This window comes from Cololabis saira, chromosome 12 (assembly GCF_033807715.1).
Source record: "Cololabis saira isolate AMF1-May2022 chromosome 12, fColSai1.1, whole genome shotgun sequence".
NCBI lineage: Eukaryota > Metazoa > Chordata > Actinopteri > Beloniformes > Belonidae > Cololabis > Cololabis saira.
The window spans coordinates 45302999-45321829 of record NC_084598.1 but is presented as its reverse complement, the minus strand read 5'-3'; the positions used below and the strand labels follow the sequence as shown (position 1 = coordinate 45321829).

Here is an 18831-nt window from a genome sequence, read left to right as displayed (position 1 = left end):
TTAGAGGTGGAACCAGCAGCGGTTCTGGTCTCATCTGGACCGGTCCGGGTGACGTTGATAACAGGAGCTGAGAGGAGCCAGTACAGAACCCTGTGGAACACCACCACCTACTCTGGTTACTGCAGCTACAGCTTCCCACCCCGTCGCTAAGCAACGGCCCGGAAACACCGCAAAGGAAACCTGTTTCTGCAGCAATGAGGCTGCGAATATATATATATATATATATATATATATATATATATATATATATATATGACAGCAGCCGAGTCTCCAGGAACACAAAGGCTTAACGCTCATAAACTCATGTCGTCCAACATGCTAACGTGTTCCTGCTGATACGGAGCTTTAATCCTGCTGCTGAGAACCTTTATTCCTTTATTCTCTTCCTGCTGACACTTTATTCATGTTGCTCTCTTCCTCACCAATCCTCTCTTAGTTCCCTTGAGTTTACAGATTCATCTTAGCAGTTACATTAACTAATTACCTCCTTTGGTCATAATTCATTCCAGTTCTCTGCTGCTAGTGGTTGGAATCATCTGCAAACAACTTCACACATTCACCTCATTCTCCTCCTTCACAAATACTCTCCCAACATTCACCTGGGATCATTGCACATGTTTGTAACTCTTACGGACCAGCACTAACACTTTTTACTCATATTTCCTATATGTGTTTTTTATGTATCGTGGCTGATTGTTTGTTTCCCTGTGATTGTATGTGTTTGACTCTTTGTGCTGCCTCTTGCTCAGGTCGTCGTTGTAAATGAGAAACTGTTCTCTTATGACTTACCTGGTTAAATAAAGATTAAATAAAAAATAAAAAAACATCTTCAGTCCCCACCAGGGCCGTTTCTAGCCGTTCGGGACCAGGTCTCCAGCAAACTCCAGTACGACAGAAGTGTTTCAGACCCTTTAATCGTTAGCTCAAAAGAATAAGTTCCAAGAAAAAAAAGCAAATATTTTTCACTTTATTGAAGAGGAGAAAACAATCTAATGTTATAAATAGTGGTGGGACTCGATTAAAAAATAATCTAATTAATTAGAGGCTTTGTAATTAATTAATCGCAATTAATCGCATATCAATATTGGACACGAGAAGCAACATTTTTCAATTTAAATGTATTTTGGTACATGACTGAATCATTGAATTGACACATAAATGAGCTTAAACAACAAAATTGTGTTTATTTTGATAACTGAGTGTTAACGTAAAGTGCAATATGAATAATAGGAATATAATTGCATTGTCCACAAGGCACAAACTTTAATTCAAGTTAGCTATATTCAAGCTTTTTCGGGTCTTTTTGTAAACTTGAAACTTTAAACTTTAAACACATTTGATAGGCAAATTCTTTCTTGCACAATTTGCACACAACTGTGCTTTTATTCAGGTTTCCACTCTGTAGTTTTTTAAAACTAAAATTTCCGCCCACCGAACCAGCAATGACTTCCCAACGGTTTGGGTTTCCATTGTTGTTTCTCGTGTTGAGTTCTGGATACCAGGAACTCGTCAAATGAGAAACGTTCCGCACTGTAACGCAATAAAGTCCCAGCCCTAGTTATAAAGTCTTGTGCATATGTAGTTTTTATAGAAGCTCCCCTGGTTTTGGACTTAGACCCTGTAGCTCGGGGTCCCCGGTGGCTCGGAGGACTCACTGCATCCGTGTAGCTCGTATCTTATCCTGACGACACCCTTCTTCCCCCCCGCTCTCCCTAGGCCCATGTGCTTCGTGAAGCAGCTGGAGGTCCCTCCGTTCGGCTACCGGCCCAACATGGCGCCCTCCACGCCGCGGGCTAACCTAGCCAAGGAGCTGGAGAAATACTCCAAGGTTTCCTTCGACTACGCCAGCTTCGACGCCCAGGTGTTCGGCAAGAGGACGCTCGCGCCAAAGATGACCGGCAGCCAAACTTCACCCAAAGCCTTCAAAGGTGAGACGGGCTCCTGGATGGTTGGGGGGGGGGGGGTTAGCAACAATCTCCAACATTAGCTTCAGCGGTGGTGCCGGACTAATGCAGCCTCTCCGTCCTCCACAGCAAAGCCCTTGTTCCCCAAGGCGTCGTCGCCGAGCCTCTGTCTCCACGGTTACGGGAAGAGCTCCTCGCTGGCCTACGACTACTCCCACGACGCCGAGGCGGCGCACATGGCCGCCACCGCCATCCTCAACCTGTCCACTCGCTGCTGGGAGAAACCCGAGAACCTCAGCACCAAGACCGTCACCAAGGTACCGGAGGATCCATCCTCGTATTGATCGGATATTCTGATTGCTGTGTTTGAGATCATGCGTTAGCTTTAGCTTTTCCATACAACCCCAGACCATCACACCCCCACCGCCGTGCTGGGCAGTGGGGATGAAACACCGCGTTTAGTTTTTAAAGGTCCATCTTCTGCAGGACTGATCCCTTCTCTACGGAAGAGTATCAGGGCCAGGTAGGAGAAAAATGAAAGTAATATTTTAGAGGAAGATTCTTTTTTCATTATGCACTTCGAGAAAAAAGTCGAAATGTCAAGAAAACATTTGAAATGTTGAGAAAAAAATCAAAAATGTCGAGATTAATGTTGAAGTAGAATTTCGAGAAAAAAGTCAAAATTTTGTGAATAAAGTCGAAAATTTCGACTTTATTCACAAATTTTTTTAAATAACCTCTGTTTTATCAGAATTTAGAAGTAAAAAGTTAGTGAACCTTCAGTCCTTCATGTCCCTTAGGCCCCGTTTCCACAGAGCCGGGTATTTACAAAAACGAATATTTCCCCCTCTACGTTTTGAAAAATTCCATCGTTTACACGAGATCGTTTTCAAAATCTCTTCGTTTACACGAATCCGCATAAATACGCTGTTAACGTCATGCCAGCCAATCAGAATCCTGGAAAAAACATCAACAAATGACACGAGTAACTTCCAGTTAAGGCTGATTTATGGTTCCGCGTTACACCAACGCAGAGCCTACGGCGTAGGGTACGCGGCGACGCACACCGTACGGCGCGCATCGCCGCGTACCCTACGCCGTAGGCTCTGCGTCGATTTAACGCAGAACCATAATTCAGGCTTTACTTCCAAGACGGAACGAGAGTCTTTGGTTTGGAGTGACAGAGAAGTGGAGTTACGTTTGAGTGTGACGTTAGAATAATGATAATAATAATAACAATAATTGAAAATCTCCACTTTGGCCGGAGTTTTCAGAAATGATCGTTTTTGGAGACTTTGAGCTTCGTTTTCGTGTAAACGAACGGCCAAAACGCATGAAAACACCTCCGTTTCTGCTCCGTGTAAACGGGGCCTTAGACATGCCTGAAGTTCATTTTCATAGACAAATAAAGCTGCGTATCATCAGCGTAGCAATGAACACTGATGCTGGTTCTGGATTAAACTTCCCAAGGGCTGCACGTAGAAACTGAACAAGATTGGTCCTAGAACTGAACCCTGCAGGACACCATAGACCCTAGAACTGAACCCTGCAGGACACCATAGACCCTAGAACTGAACCAGGACACCATAGACCCTAGAACTGGACCCTGCAGGACACCATAGACCCTAGAACTGGACCCTGCAGGACACCATAGACCCTAGAACTGGACCCTGCAGGACACCATAGACCCTAGAACTGAACCAGGACACCATAGACCCTAGAACTGAACCCTGCAGGACACCATAGACCCTAGAACTGAACCCTGCAGGACACCATAGACCCTAGAACTGAACCCTGCAGGACACCATAGACCCTAGAACTGAACCCTGCAGGACACCATAGACCCTAGAACTGAACCCTGCAGGACACCATAGACCCTAGAACTGGACCAGGACACCATAGACCCTAGAACTGGACCAGGACACCATAGACCCTAGAACTGGACCCTGCAGGACACCATAGACCCTAGAACTGAACCAGGACACCATAGACCCTAGAACTGAACCAGGACACCATAGACCCTAGAACTGAATGGACACTAATCCCTAACCTGAGGTCCAGTAAAATGATGTTATATGATGTTAATGACCGTAAACGACTGTATTGTCGTTATTCTAATCGAAAAACAGAAGGTGGTGAGAGGAACACAGGAAGTGAACAGGAAGTGAACTGGGAGATTCCCAGAAGTGTCCAGGCTCATCAGCTGGACTTCAGTATTTAACTCCTACCGACTCCAGATCAGCGGGTTTTATCATTGCTGATCATTGCTGATCATTGCTGATCGTTGCTGATCGTTGCTGATCGTTGCTGATCGTTGCTGATCGTTGCTGATCGTTGCTGATCGTTGCTGATCGTTGCTGATCGCTGCTGATCGTTGCTGATCGTTGCTGATCGTTGCTGATCGTTGCTGATCGTTGCTGATCGTTGCTGATCGTTGCTGATCGTTGCTGATCGCTGCTGATCGCTGCTGATCGTTGCTGATCGTTGCTGATCGTTGCTGATCGTTGCTGATCGCTGCTGATCGTTGCTGATCGCTGCTGATCGCTGCTGATCGTTGCTGATCGTTGCTGATCGCTGCACTTGTTTTCTCTCTTTATCGTCCTAAAACCACCTCAAGAAATCAAACTATTACGCTCTGGCTCCTTCTCCTTTGTGAGGCAAAAAAGGCCTTTAAAAATCACAATATGGGGAAACGGTGCTCCGATTACACGTCCTGTGCACAGAGAGGAGAGTTGTGAGGGAAATGGAGAGGTGTGGAGGATGAGAAGGGAGGAAGAGAGGGAGATAAAATGGAATAAAGAGGAGATGTGAGAAGAAAATGAAAGGAAGAGTGGCGGGGGTGGAGGAGCGGAGCGGGAGATCCGTCCTGCAGATAATGAAAAAAGGGCTACCTGGTGGAAAAGTAATCCGGGGAAGTGGCAGTCGGCCAGATTCAATAACAGCCAGGAGAGAGTGGGATGGAGGGATGGAGGGATGGAGGAGGAGGAGGGCAGGGGTGATGCAACCCAACCTCAACACCGTCCTGCAGCTCCAGGCTCCTCATGTATTCATGAGGCTGATGGAGACCAGCCCCCCCCCAGCTGGGGCCACGGAGCCTCAGCTGCACTTCAGTCGGATAATAACCCGACAAAAAACTACATTCTGCCTTTAATTGTGTGAGAATGTAATGAAACATCATGTGATCACCCCCCCCCCCCAGAGGCCTCAGAAACCTCAACCAGCTCCAGTAGCTCCTGTTAGCGGGGGGGCTACGACCTGGTGCATCATGGGAGTTCTGATGAACAACATGACTTATTTACCCTCTATGAATCTCTACGGTCCCATATTTAAAAATCCGGTGTATTTTTTGTATTTATTTATTCATTTGACAGGGACAATGCAGTCAGACGTAGATACAAGCAGCTGATGTGATGCAGGTAGAGCAGGGTCTTCAACTGGGGGTCCGCGACCCCTAGGGGGTCCGTAGAGGTACTGCAGGCAATTTTAAACAAAATCATTTGTGAGTAAAAAAGAAAAAAAAAAAAAAAGAAAAAATTATATATATCTATATATATATATATATAGATATATATACATATATATATATATATATATATATATATATATATATATATATATATATATATATATATATATATATATATATATATATATATTATTGAAAACTCCATTAACTAATTGTCAACTACTTTTGACAATAACTATTTAGTCTACAATGAGCTAGCTAGCTGTTTAAGAGAAAAAAATGAGTTTGCGAAATTAACTAGGCTATTTCCTATTTAACGCTAGTTAGACCTGAAGGATAAATTAGTGACAATAACGAAGTCTAAAGCTGGAGATTGTAACGTTCCAGCTCGGCCTAACGTTACTCCTTCCACGTCTGACGAGGACAAAGTTTCATCGACCGTAAACACGTGTAGCTAATAACCCAGTCAGGAATTGGATAATTAGGGGATAGAAGCAGAACAATTTCGAGAAAAAAGTCGAAATGTTGAGAAAAAAGTCAAAATTTTGTGAATAAAGTTGTAATTTTGAGAAAAAAGGCAAAATTTCGACATTATTCTTGAAATTGTATTTCAACATTATTCTCGACATTTCGACTTTTGTGCACAATAAAAAAAGATATTTTTCTCCTTCATGGCCCTGATTCTCTTCCGTAGTGTCTTCATTATCATTATAACCTTCTCACATTCATTTGTGACATGGGTTGTTCCTCCGGGAGCGTTGCTGATGTCTTGCCCCCCTGGCGCCGTGCTGGCGGCTCGTTGGCTAACCCGGCTAACTCTCCCCAGGAGACGGAGATCGAGGTGGACGAGAACGGCACGCTGGACCTGAGCATGAAGAAGCCCATCAAGCGTGAGGGCAGTCCGGGGCTGCGGTCCCCGGACCCGTCCTCCTCCTGCTCCTCGTCCTCCTCGTCCTCGCTGCAGCACAGCGCCGTGGCGTCGCCCTCCCTCACCTACAAGCAGGAGGCCTGGGACGCCCCGCTGGACTTCACCACGCCGCGGCAGCGCGACGACGACGCCGACGAGGTGAGACAGAGCATAGGCAAGGCCTAGGCTAGCTAAGAGCTGCTTAGCTCCCCGCGGCCACTAGGGGGCGCCCAAGAGTTAAAAATAATAAAATATGAGCCGCTCGGTGGCGCGGTTAAGCAGCGGCTCATATACTGAGGCTACAGTCCTCCTGCAGTGGTCGCAGGTTTGAATCCCGGCAACTTCAGTAACGGGCCACTAGAGCCACAAAAAAAAAATGTTAAAAAAAAATAATAATAATAAATAAAATAAAAAATAAAAAAAATAAAATATATATACCGGTATATAAATATATATTATAAAATTATGTTTTTTATGTGTGAGTGATGATTCATACATTATCAAATTAGGTTATTGTACAAAAACACAATAAATAATATTATTACGTAACCAATATTATGCTAACAGACATAGATCATATTGACTATGGCTCCATGTTTGTTTGATTTTATTTGTTTATTCTATTTAATAATGTCTGTTTTTGGACATTTTAATTTATTCTTATATGAAGAACATCTTAGATTAGAATAAATTAGATTATCCTTTATTTCTCCCTCAATGGGGAAACTCACTTTGTTCAGCAGCAGTAAAGTTAACACACACATGCAGGGGAGGGGGAAAAGAATTACATTTCCACTTTTTTCTCAACATTTCGACTTTTTTCACAACATTTTGACTTTTTTCTCGAAATTGTACTTCAACATTAATCTTAATATTTCGAATTTTTTCTCAACATTTCGACATTTTCTCGCAGTGCATAATGAAAAAAAAAATCTCCCTCCTCTAAAATACTATTTTTATTTTTCTCTTGCCCTAATACTCTTCCGTAGCCTCCATGGTCTTAATCCCTGTGGATTACAATCTAACTACAACAAAAAGTTCCTACATCTAGTTCTACAAGTGTGTTTTGCAATGACAGGGAAGAACATGAGATAAGTTTATAGTGGTGAAGGATCAATAATCAGTATTATTGGCAGTAATAGAAGGATCAATAATCAGTATTATTGGCGGTAATAGAGGGTTAGGGCCCCGTGCAGGCTTGAGCCGGCCCTGGTGAGAGATGCTGCAACACAAACAACAACAGCGGCCCCCCCGCAGCCTTTTAAATAAGCAGCCTTGTTTACATCACTCCCCCCTCCTCCTTCCCTCGCTCTATTATTCATCTGCTCGGCGGTTTCTGCCGGTTGAGCCGCCGCTCCGCCGAGCAGAGGTGGTGTGTCAGGTGCTTGCACCATCCTGGATTTGGCATATGCTAATTTACGCGCCTTTGAACCTTTTCAAAAGAAATATAAAAGGCCTTGAATGTTAATTTTTTATGAGGATGTTCTGCATTTGGAAAAACTTCACATGTCGACAAAAGAAAGAAATCGGGGTCGCGTGCTCGCCGCGCTCCCCCAAGTTTCTACGTTTGTACAGAAGTTAGTTTCAGACAAAAACAGTCTCTGTGAACAGTGAACTGGTTGTCACGGCGACACCTGAGGCTCTGTGGCCTCGCGGTCACAGTTTACTATTATTATTATTATTATTATTATTATTATTATTATTATTATTATTATTATTATTATTATTATTATTATTATTATTATTATTATTATTATCATCATTATATTATTATTATTATTATTATTATTATTATTATTATTATTATTATTATTATTATTATTATCATCATTATTTTATTGTTATTATTATTATTATTATTATTATTATTATTATTATTATTATTATTATTATTATTATTATTATTATTCCTCCTTTGAACCGCCACCTTACCGTGGTGGAGGGGTTTGAGCACCCGAATGATCCTAGGAGCTATGTTGTCCGGGGCTTAATGCCCCTGGTAGGGTCTCCCAAGGCAAACAGGTCCTAGGTGACGGGTCAGACAAAGAGCGGTTCAAAGCCCCTTATGAAGAAAACAAGAGCAAGGAAGTTTACGTCGCCCGGACTGGCGTTACCGGGGCCCCACCCTGGAGCCAGGCCTGGGGTCGGGGCTCGCAGGCGAGCGTCTGGTGGCCGGGTCTTGGCCCACGGGACCCGGCCGGGCGCAGCCCGAAGGAGCGACGTGGGCCCGCCCTCCCGTAGGCCCACCACCCGCGGGAGAGTTCATAAGGGGAAGGTGCCGTGCGATTTGGGTGGCAGCCGTGGGCGGGGGCCCCGGCGACCCAATCCCCGGACGACGACTCTGGCTTTAGGGACATGGAATGTCACCTCGCTGGGGGGGAAGGAGCCTGAGCTTGTGCGGGAGGCTGAGAGGTACCGACTAGAGATAGTCGGGCTCACCTCCACGCACAGCCTGGGCTCTGGAACCCAACTCCTTGAGAGAGGTTGGACTCTCTTCCACTCTGGAGTTGCCCATGGTGAGAGGCGGCGAGCTGGTGTGGGCTTGCTCATAGCTCCCCAGCTCAGCCGCCATGTGTTGGAGTTCTCCCCACTTAACGAGAGGGTCGTTTCCCTGCGCCTTCGGGTCGGGGATAGGTCTCTCACTGTCGTTTCGGCCTACGGGCCGAGTGGCAGTGCAGAGTACCCGGCCTTCCTGGAGGCCCTGGGAGGGGTGCTGGAAAGTGCCCCAACTAGGGACGTTCTGTTGGGGGACTTCAACGCTCACGTGGGCAGCGACAGTGTTACCTGGAGAGGTGTGATTGGGAGGAACGGCCTCCCCGATCTGAACCCGAGCGGTGTTCTGTTATTGGACTTCTGTGCTAGCCACAGTCTGTCCATAACGAACACCATGTACGTTTCATCTGACCTCCGGCCGTATGTCTTGGACACTCGGGTGAAGAGAGGGGCTGAGCTGTCAACTGATCACCACCTGGTGGTGAGTTGGATCCGCTGGCAGGGGAGGAAGCTGGTCAGACCTGGAAGACCCAAGCGTATCGTGAGGGTCTGCTGGGAACGTCTGGCAGATTCCCCTGTCAGGGGGGTCTTCAACTCCCACCTCCGGGAGAGCTTTGACCGGATTCCGAGGGAGGCCGGAGACATTGAGTCCGAATGGACCATGTTCTCCACTTCCATTGTTGACGCGGCCGTCCGGAGCTGCGGCCGTAAGGTCTCCGGCGCCTGTCGCGGCGGCAATCCCCGAACCCGGTGGCGGACACCGGAAGTAAGGGATGCCGTCAAGCTGAAGAAGGAGTCCTACCGAGCCTGGCTAGCTCGGCGGACTCCCCAGGCAGCTGACGGGTACCGGCAGGCCAAGCGGACTGCAGCCCGGGCGGTCGCGGAAGCAAAAACTCGGGTCTGGGAGGAGTTCGGGGAGGCCATGGAGGAGGACTACCGGTCGGCCTCGAGGAAATTCTGGCAAACCATCCGGCGCCTCAGGAGGGGGAAGCAGTGCTCCGCCAACACTGTTTACAGTGGAGGAGGGGAGCTGTTGACCTCGACTGGGGACATCGTCGGGCGGTGGAAGGAATACTTCGAGGATCTCCTCAATCCCGCTGACACGCCTTCCGTCGAGGAAGCAGAGGCTGAGGACTCAGAGGTTGATTCATTCATTACCCAAGCTGAAGTCACTGAGGTAGTTCGGAAGCTCCTCAGTGGCAAGGCACCGGGGGTGGATGAGATCTGCCCTGAGTACCTCAAGTCTCTGGATGTTGCGGGGCTGTCGTGGCTGACACGCCTCTGCAGCATCGCGTGGCAGTCGGGGACAGTGCCTCTGGACTGGCAGACCGGGGTGGTGGTCCCTCTCTTCAAAAAGGGGGACCGGAGAGTGTGTTCCAACTACCGGGGAATCACACTCCTCAGCCTCCCGGGGAAAGTCTATTCCAGGGTGCTGGAGAGGAGAATTCGGCCGATAGTCGAACCTCGGATTCAAGAGGAACAATGCGGTTTTCGCCCTGGCCGTGGAACGCTGGACCAGCTCTACACCCTCCGCAGGGTGCTCGAGGGCGCATGGGAGTTTGCCCAACCAGTCTACATGTGTTTTGTGGACTTGGAGAAGGCTTTCGACCGTGTCCCACGTGGCATCCTGTGGGGGGTGCTCCGAGAGTATGGGGTCGGAGGCCCTCTGCTGAGGGCTGTACGGTCCCTGTATGATCGGAGCAGGAGCCTGGTTCGCATTGCCGGCAGTAAGTCAGCCTGTTCCCGGTGCATGTTGGACTCCGGCAGGGCTGCCCTTTGTCACCGGTTCTGTTCATTATTTTTATGGACAGAATTTCTAGGCGCAGCCAGGGGCCGGAGGGGGTACGGTTCGGGAGCCACTTGATTTCATCTTTGCTTTTTGCAGATGATGTGGTCTTGTTGGCTCCCTCGAGCCAGGACCTTCAGCATGCACTGGGGCGGTTTGCAGCCGAGTGTGAAGCAGCTGGGATGAGAATCAGTACCTCTAAGTCTGAGGCCATGGTTCTCGACCGGAAAAAGGTGGCTTGCACCCTCCAGGTCGGGGGAGAGTTCCTGCCTCAGGTGGAGGAGTTTAAGTATCTTGGGGTCTTGTTCACGAGTGAGGGGAGAACGGAGCGCGAGATCGACAGGCGGATCGGTGCGGCGGCCGCAGTAATGCGGTCATTGTATCGGTCCGTCGTGGTGAAGAGGGAGCTGAGCCGAAAGGCAAAGCTCTCGGTTTACCGGTCGATCTACGTTCCCACCCTCACCTATGGTCATGAACTCTGGGTCATGACCGAAAGAACGGGATCCCGGATACAAGCGGCCGAGATGAGTTTCCTCCGCAGGGTGGCTGGACGCTCCCTTAGAGATGAGTTTCCTCCGCAGGGTGGCGGGGCGCTCCCTTAGAGATAGGGTGAGGAGCTCTGTCACCCGGGAGGAGCTCGGAGTAGAGCCGCTGCTCCTCCACATCGAGAGGAGCCAGCTGAGGTGGCTCGGGCACCTGTATAGGATGCCCCCTGGACGCCTCCCTCGTGAGGTGTTCCGGGCATGTCCCACCGGGAGGAGACCCCGAGGAAGACCCAGGACACGCTGGAGAGACTATGTCTCTCGGCTGGCCTGGGAACGCCTTGGGGTCCCCCCGGAGGAGCTGGAGGAAGTGTCTGGGGAGAGGGAAGTCTGGGCATCCCTGCTGAGGCTGCTGCCCCCGCGACCCGGACTCGGATAATGCGGTGGACAATGGATGGATGGATGGATTATTATTATTATTATTATTATTATTATTATTATTATTATTATTATTATTATTATTATTATTATTATTATTATTATTATTATTATTAGTATTATGCGGGCTGAGGAGGTCAAAGTGAGGAAACACTAAAAAGTTAAAACATTTAAAACAGGATTTTAAAACAGATACCAGAGTAGAAACCTAGTACATTTAAAAGTGAAGTATAAATACCATGAAAGACAATTAGAAGCCAGATTAACTTTACAAACTCAATTTAAATCAAATCTCCGTCTCCCCAGGGGGACCAGACTCAGTCGTACGTCTCCTCGGACCCGGAGGACGGGGACCTGCTGGAGGACAGGAAGTACCCGGGGGAGGACAGGAAGTACCCGGGGGAAGTCACCACCCCGACCTTCAAAGTAAAGTTCCAGCCCAAGGACGCCAAGAAGGAACTTCTCTCGTGAGTAACGCGCCGTCCCAGTCGAGCCCCAGTAAGAGTTCCTGGAACTTTCCCTTCATTCTCCGTCTCCTCTCCTCTGCAGGTGTCCCACCCCTGGGTGTGACGGCAGCGGCCACATCACCGGGAACTACGCCTCCCACCGCAGGTACCACCCCCCCTCAAAAGTCTTATCAATTTTTAAATCACAATACAAAAATTCAGGAGATGCTGACGCAACAAAAAACCTGAAATCTTGACTTTAGATGTTGTCAGATTAGAAAAAGAAGTAAAAGAGGTCGCTACTATACTACTATTACTATACTACTATTACTATACTACTATTACTATACTACTATTACTATACTACTATTACTATACTACTATTACTATACTACTATTACTATACTACTATTACTATACTACTACTACTACTACTACTCTATACTACTACTATTACTACTACTATTACTGCTACTACTGCTACTACTACTGCTACTACTACTACTACTACTACTACTGCTACTACTACTACTACTACTACTACTATTAATACTACTACTACTACTACTACTACTACTACTACTACTGCTACTACTACTACTACTACTACTACTACTACTACTACTACTACTACTACTGCTACTACTACTACTACTACTACTACTACTACTGCTACTACTACTACTACTACTACTACTACTACTGCTACTACTACTACTACTACTACTACTACTACTGCTACTACTACTACTACTACTACTACTACTACTACTACTACTGCTACTACTACTACTACTACTACTACTATTAATACTACTACTACTACTACTACTACTACTACTACTACTACTACTACTACTACTACTGCTACTACTACTACTACTACTGCTACTACTACTACTACTACTACTACTACTACTGCTACTACTACTACTACTACTACTACTACTACTACTACTACTACTACTACTACTACTACTACTACTACTACTACTACTGCTACTACTACTACTACTACTACTACTACTACTGCTACTACTACTACTACTGTTACTACTATTGCTACTGCTATTACTGCTACTACTACTACTGCTGCTACTACTACTACTACTACTACTACTACTGCTACTGCTACTACTACTACTACTGATACTACTACTACTGCTACTACTACTACTACTATTAATACTACTACTACTACTACTACTACTACTACTACTACTACTACTACTGCTACTGCTACTGCTGCTACTACTACTACTACTGTTACTACTATTGCTACTGCTATTACTGCTACTACTACTACTGCTACTGCTGCTACTACTACTACTACTACTACTACTACTACTACTACTATTGCTACTGCTACTGCTGCTACTACTACTACTACTATTAATACTACTGCTGCTACTACTACTACTACTATTAATACTACTACTGCTACTGCTACTGCTGCTACTACTACTACTACTGTTACTACTATTGCTACTGCTATTACTGCTACTACTACTACTGATACTACTACTACTGCTACTACTACTACTACTATTAATACTACTACTACTACTACTACTACTGTTACTACTACTACTACTACTACTACTGCTACTACTACTACTACTACTACTGCTACTACTACTACTACTGTTACTACTACTACTACTGTTACTACTACTACTACTGCTATTGCTACTGCTACTGCTGCTACTACTACTACTACTGCTACTACTACTACTACTACTACTACTACTACTACTACTACTACTACTACTACTACTACTGCTACTACTACTACTACTGCTACTACTACTACTACTACTACTGCTACTGCTACTACTACTGCTACTACTACTACTACTGCTACTACTACTACTACTACTACTACTACTACTGCTACTACTACTACTACTACTACTACTACTACTACTACTACTACTACTACTACTGCTACTACTACTACTACTGCTACTACTACTACTACTACTACTGCTACTACTACTACTACTACTACTGCTACTACTACTACTATAACTCGTGATTAAATCTAACATTCAAACTGAAGTTGATCTTGTTGTCATCGTTAACGGGTTTAGCTGAGAGAAGGTTTAAAAATAAAAATTCAAGTTAAGTTTAACCAAAAAAAAAAAGAATTAAAATCATAAATTTGTGAAAAACTTCTGGCTGAAAAAGAAAATACACATTCTTAATGTTATGAACTTACTATTGAGAAAGAAAACAACGGCACGTCCCGAGTTAATACATGTTCGAATTTTCTCAACTTGTAAATGTTTTCCCACAAATTTAAAGACAAAACAGAAGAAACAGCTCGTAGCTTCGTGCTCCAGCTCACTTTAGTCTCCACAAGTTGGTGGTGTCGAGGCTCGTAGCCTCTGCGCCCCCCAGTGGCCGCAGGGCTAAATACAGCTGCATCGTAGCGTGGGCGCCCCCCAGTGGCCGCAGGGCTAAATACAGCTGCATCGTAGCGTGGGCACCCCCCAGTGGCCACAGGGCTAAATACAGCTGCATCGTAGCGTGGGCGCCCCCCAGTGGCCGCAGGGCTAAATACAGCTGCATCGTAGCGTGGGCGCCCCCAGTGGCCACATGGCTAAATACAGCTGCATCGTAGCGTGGGCGCCCCCCAGTGGCCACATGGCTAAATACAGCTGCATCGTAGCGTGGGCGCCCCCAGTGGCCGCAGGGCTAAATACAGCTGCATCATAGCGTGGGCGCCCCCCAGTGGCCGCAGGGCTAAATACAGCTGCATCATAGCGTGGGCGCCCCCCAGTGGCCACAGGGCTAAATACAGCTGCATCGTAGCGTGGGCGCCCCCCAGTGACCACAGGGCTAAATACAGCTGCATCGTAGCGTGGGCGCCCCCCAGTGGCCGCAGGGCTAAATACAGCTGCATCGTAGCATGGGCGCCCCCCAGTGATGATGTAGCCGTTGTGACGTTGATGCTCATCAGTAAATGACTTCCTCCTGTCTGCCTCTCGTTCCTGAAGGACTTTGGTTCGTTAGTTAAGGTTGGTTAGGGGTTAGTTAAGGGTTAGTTCAGGGTTAGTTAAGGTTGGTTAGGGGTTAGTTAAGTGTTAGTTAAGGGTTAGTTAAGGTTGGTTAAGGGTTAGTTAAGGGTTATTTCAGGGTTAAGTGTTAGTTAAGGATAGTTAAATGTTAGTTGAGTGTTAGTTAAGGGTTAGTTAATAGTTAGTAAAGGGTTAGTTAAGTGCTAGTTACGGATTAGTTATGGGTTAGTTAAGGGTTGGTTAAATCTTATTTAAGGGTTAGTTAAGTGTTATTTAAGGGTTGGTTCATTCTTATTTAAGGGTTAGTTAAGTGTTATTTAAGGGTTGGTTAATTCTTATTTAAGGGTTAGTTAAGTGTTATTTAAGGAACATTAAATAAGCAACCCCAGCCAGAACTCTTGGTGATGTAGCCGTGGTGACGCTGATGCTCATCAGTAAATTACTTCCTCCTGTCTGCCTCTCGTTCCTGAAGGACCTTGGTTTGCCTTTCACTCTCGATTTCCCTTCACTTACGCCTTTCTCTTCTCTCCTTTTTCAACCCCTCACACCCCTGGCTTTCCTCCTCTGGCCGCCCTTCGCTGTTTCCTCGCTGCTCTCTCAGTCTGTCTGGGTGTCCTCTCGCCGATAAGAGCCTGCGGTCCCTCATGGCGGCCCACACCCCTGAACTCAAGTATGTCTGCTCTGCACCTTCATTCTGCTGTTGTTGTCTGTTGTTGCTGTCGCTGCTTCTGTCACGGTGGAGCTGCTCCACGCTTGTTTCAGTCCCTTCAATGTACGGTTAAATACAAAAACACACGTTTACATCAAACATATCAGGACACAGAGTGGTTTTATGACCCTTTTCATGTTGGTTTCTAGACTACTGCTTATGTCTTACCCTCTTGGCATGGCATTTTTATATACAAATATATATACAACATGCAAAACCAGTATGAAAAAGTAAGATTCCCATGATTCAGAAGCCTTTGCTCACAACTTTATCTGCCTGTAGAGGAAGTTTGGTCCATTTGGTTTATTTTTGTTGGTTGTTGGACATTTGGCCCGGCTAGCCCCGCCCACAGGGACAGGGACAGGTGTGTCGTCCCCGAGATGCTCGTCACACGAGCGTAGGTTAGTCCGTAGGTTAGACACGGTCAGCGTTTAAAACCAGCCCTTAAAGGGGGCATCACCGTCTTTTAAGGAAAAGTAGCGCATCATCGGCGTACGGCGATAGTCGGCCCCGACCAGCTCTTCCAGGGTCTGACAGCTCACTCGTCGCTATGGTAACCAAGCCCAAGAGTACGCCTTTGGCGCCTCCCCCTCGGACCGCTGTGTGCGCCGACTGTCTTCCTGAAGGATTCAGCAACTTCTGAAGGAAACCTGGAAAGTTGTCCCCAAACAAACGTTTGCTGTTTGAAGAAGACGGGAGGTTCCTGGCGACGCCCCCTGAGGGGCGGTTGTCCCGACACGTCCAACCGCAGAACTGAAAGAGGGTGTCGTCACTTCCTCGAGTCAAACCGTTCGCTTAGTTCACGGCTAAGTTCCGGCTAAGTTCCCTCAGAAAATTAATTTGCCGAAGGAATAATAAGGCATTGGAAAAAAAGTTAATCATTTTCCGGCTAAGTTTCCGGCTCAGTTCCGGCTTCAGCTCCTGGCTAAATTCCTGAATAAGTTCCCAACTCAGTTTCTGGCTAATTTCCGGCTAAGTTCCCGGCCCAGTCCCCGGCCCAATTCCCAGCTAAGTTTCGGGCCCAGTATTATACAATCCCCAGCCCAGTTCCTGGCTAAATTCCGGGTCAGTTCCTGGCTAAATTCCGGGTCAGTTCCTGGCTAAATTCCCGGGTCAGTTCCTGGCTAAATTCCGGGTCAGTTCCTGGCTAAATTCCCGGGTCAGTTCCTGGCTAAATTCCGGGTCAGTTCCTGGCTAAATTCCCGGGTCAGTTCCTGGCTAAATTCCCGGGTCAGTTCCTGGCTAAATTCCCGGGTCAGTTCCTGGCTAAATTCCCGGGTCAGTTCCTGGCTAAATTCCCGGGTCAGTTCCTGGCTAAATTCCTGAATAAGTTCCTGGCTAAGTTCCGGGCTCAGTTTTGGGCTAACTTCTGGGCTCAGTTCCCAGCTAGGTTTCCGGCCCAGTTCCCGGTCAGTTCCTCTGCCTCAGTTCCCAGCTCAGTGACCTTCTCCTTTCCTCAGGTGTCCGACTCCGGGCTGCGACGGTTCCGGCCACATCACCGGGAACTACGCGTCCCACCGAAGGTAACAAGCCGGTGAAAGTTCCCGGGCATGAACACGCACACGTCAGCCAGTCTCTGAGGCCGTAGGCAGGAACCATCTCACTCCTCTAGGCGCTTTGACTTGATCTGATTTGTCATTTGGTTCAACAACCATCTAAAAGTGATGCTTCCTTTAATGTTCAGACGTTTTCCAGCCTTTGTTATCAACTCCATACTTTCTGTTTTCAGTCTCTCTGGGTGCCCGCGTGCCAAGAAAAGTGGAATTAAAACTCCCACCAAGGACAACCAGGAGGACTCGGAGCTTTTAAAGTTCGTACCTCTCAGAAAGTCGTAACGTCTGCTTTTTTTAGCGGGACTGACGGTAAAATGAGGCAGGGAGACGTAGGTGCAGAGGTACCGACCCGCCTCCATGATTGACAGTCGATCGATGGGGCCATTAGAGACCAGCAAACACACAAACTCAGACCCTCAGAGACCAGCTCTTGCTCGGAAAGGGGGGCGTAGAGACCAGACCACATGACCACATGACACACACACCACACACAAACCTGTGATGATGCTAGTTATCTTCTCTTCCTCCTCCGGTCCTTGTGGATTAAAAACATAATCCACCCCATGTGATCGTAGTGGGCGTCGGTTAAAACCGAGGGGGCGGGGCTGCCGTCTCCCCCGTCGCCGTGGTAACCACCTGGCACCCTTTCATCTCCGCTGCTCTTCCTGATGCGACTCGGTGGATTTTCATCCCGGCCGCTCAAAGTCCAGGAGCATCATGGGAAACCTAGCTAGCTAGCTCTGTTGACGTCATTTTGATGACGGTGGGATTTGTGGGCGTGGCCTCCAGGCGTGGACCAGGTGTTGCCGTGACAACCAGGACGCCCTGATGTCCCCTGATGAACCCCGATAGTTCCTACGACGTTGTGGATAGGGTTTGTCCCGATCAGGATTTTTTAGCTCCCGATCACTTGAGTTTGAGTTTCTGCCGATCCCCATTTTTCCCGTTCCAATCATTTCTTTTGGCTCCCGATACAATTACGAAACTTTTTCCCGATCAGATACATTTTGAATTAAGTAAAAAAAAACAAAAAGAAGACTAAAACTCAAATTGTCCGAAGTTTCTTTTCTTGTCCATTCTCTCCAACATGGACATATGTTTTTTCACTGACTGCATCATTGGATCAAAACAAAGTTTATCAGCTCTGGAGCCACAAAATGTAGAAACATGAAACTGTAAACTAAAACAAAATAGCAGAATAGTGCAATAACAAAAATAAATACATTTCACTTCAAAAAGAGGTAGATTACCTACTAGGTTCAGAAGTTGAATTACATCCAGCCAAACTCAAAATCAATAAGAAAATTAAAATACATTTTGGCTGAACCTTAGTGAATAAATTCTCAACAGCATGAAGGGAATAGCAGCAGCTTTTCATGGCGGCTGTTATAGTTTTCTGTCACTGTGTTGTAATGATGTTAGCAGAGCGTAGGAACCAAGTGTGGTTGTTCGGAGAGGGACCCTTTAGACCGTAACACCAGCGTAGGAACCAAGTGTGGTTGTTCGGAGACGGACCCTTTAGACCGTAACACCAGTCATCCCTGTGTTGTGTTTCACCGAGAGTCAATAAAGTGACCAAAAGATGATAAACGAGTGACGGATAATCATTTACAGTCACTTTTCT

General features: G+C 46.8%; 1 protein-coding gene across 3 annotated transcripts in view; it reads left to right on the top strand.

Moving 5' to 3' along the window:
- The window catches only part of LOC133457542 (myelin transcription factor 1-like), a 44815-nt gene that overhangs the window by 17753 nt on the left and 8231 nt on the right, over positions 1 to 18831 (top strand). For 2 of the 3 annotated variants that reach the window (XM_061736910.1, XM_061736909.1), the window contains 8 exons: positions 1717 to 1928; positions 2034 to 2221; positions 6197 to 6436; positions 11783 to 11943; positions 12026 to 12088; positions 15547 to 15615; positions 17115 to 17177; positions 17384 to 17464. In XM_061736910.1, the coding sequence (XP_061592894.1) occupies positions 1717 to 1928; positions 2034 to 2221; positions 6197 to 6436; positions 11783 to 11943; positions 12026 to 12088; positions 15547 to 15615; positions 17115 to 17177; positions 17384 to 17464 (1077 nt within the window). The remainder of the gene's footprint in view (positions 1 to 1716; positions 1929 to 2033; positions 2222 to 6196; positions 6437 to 11782; positions 11944 to 12025; positions 12089 to 15546; positions 15616 to 17114; positions 17178 to 17383; positions 17465 to 18831) is intronic. The other variant, XM_061736911.1, reaches the window with a different exon arrangement.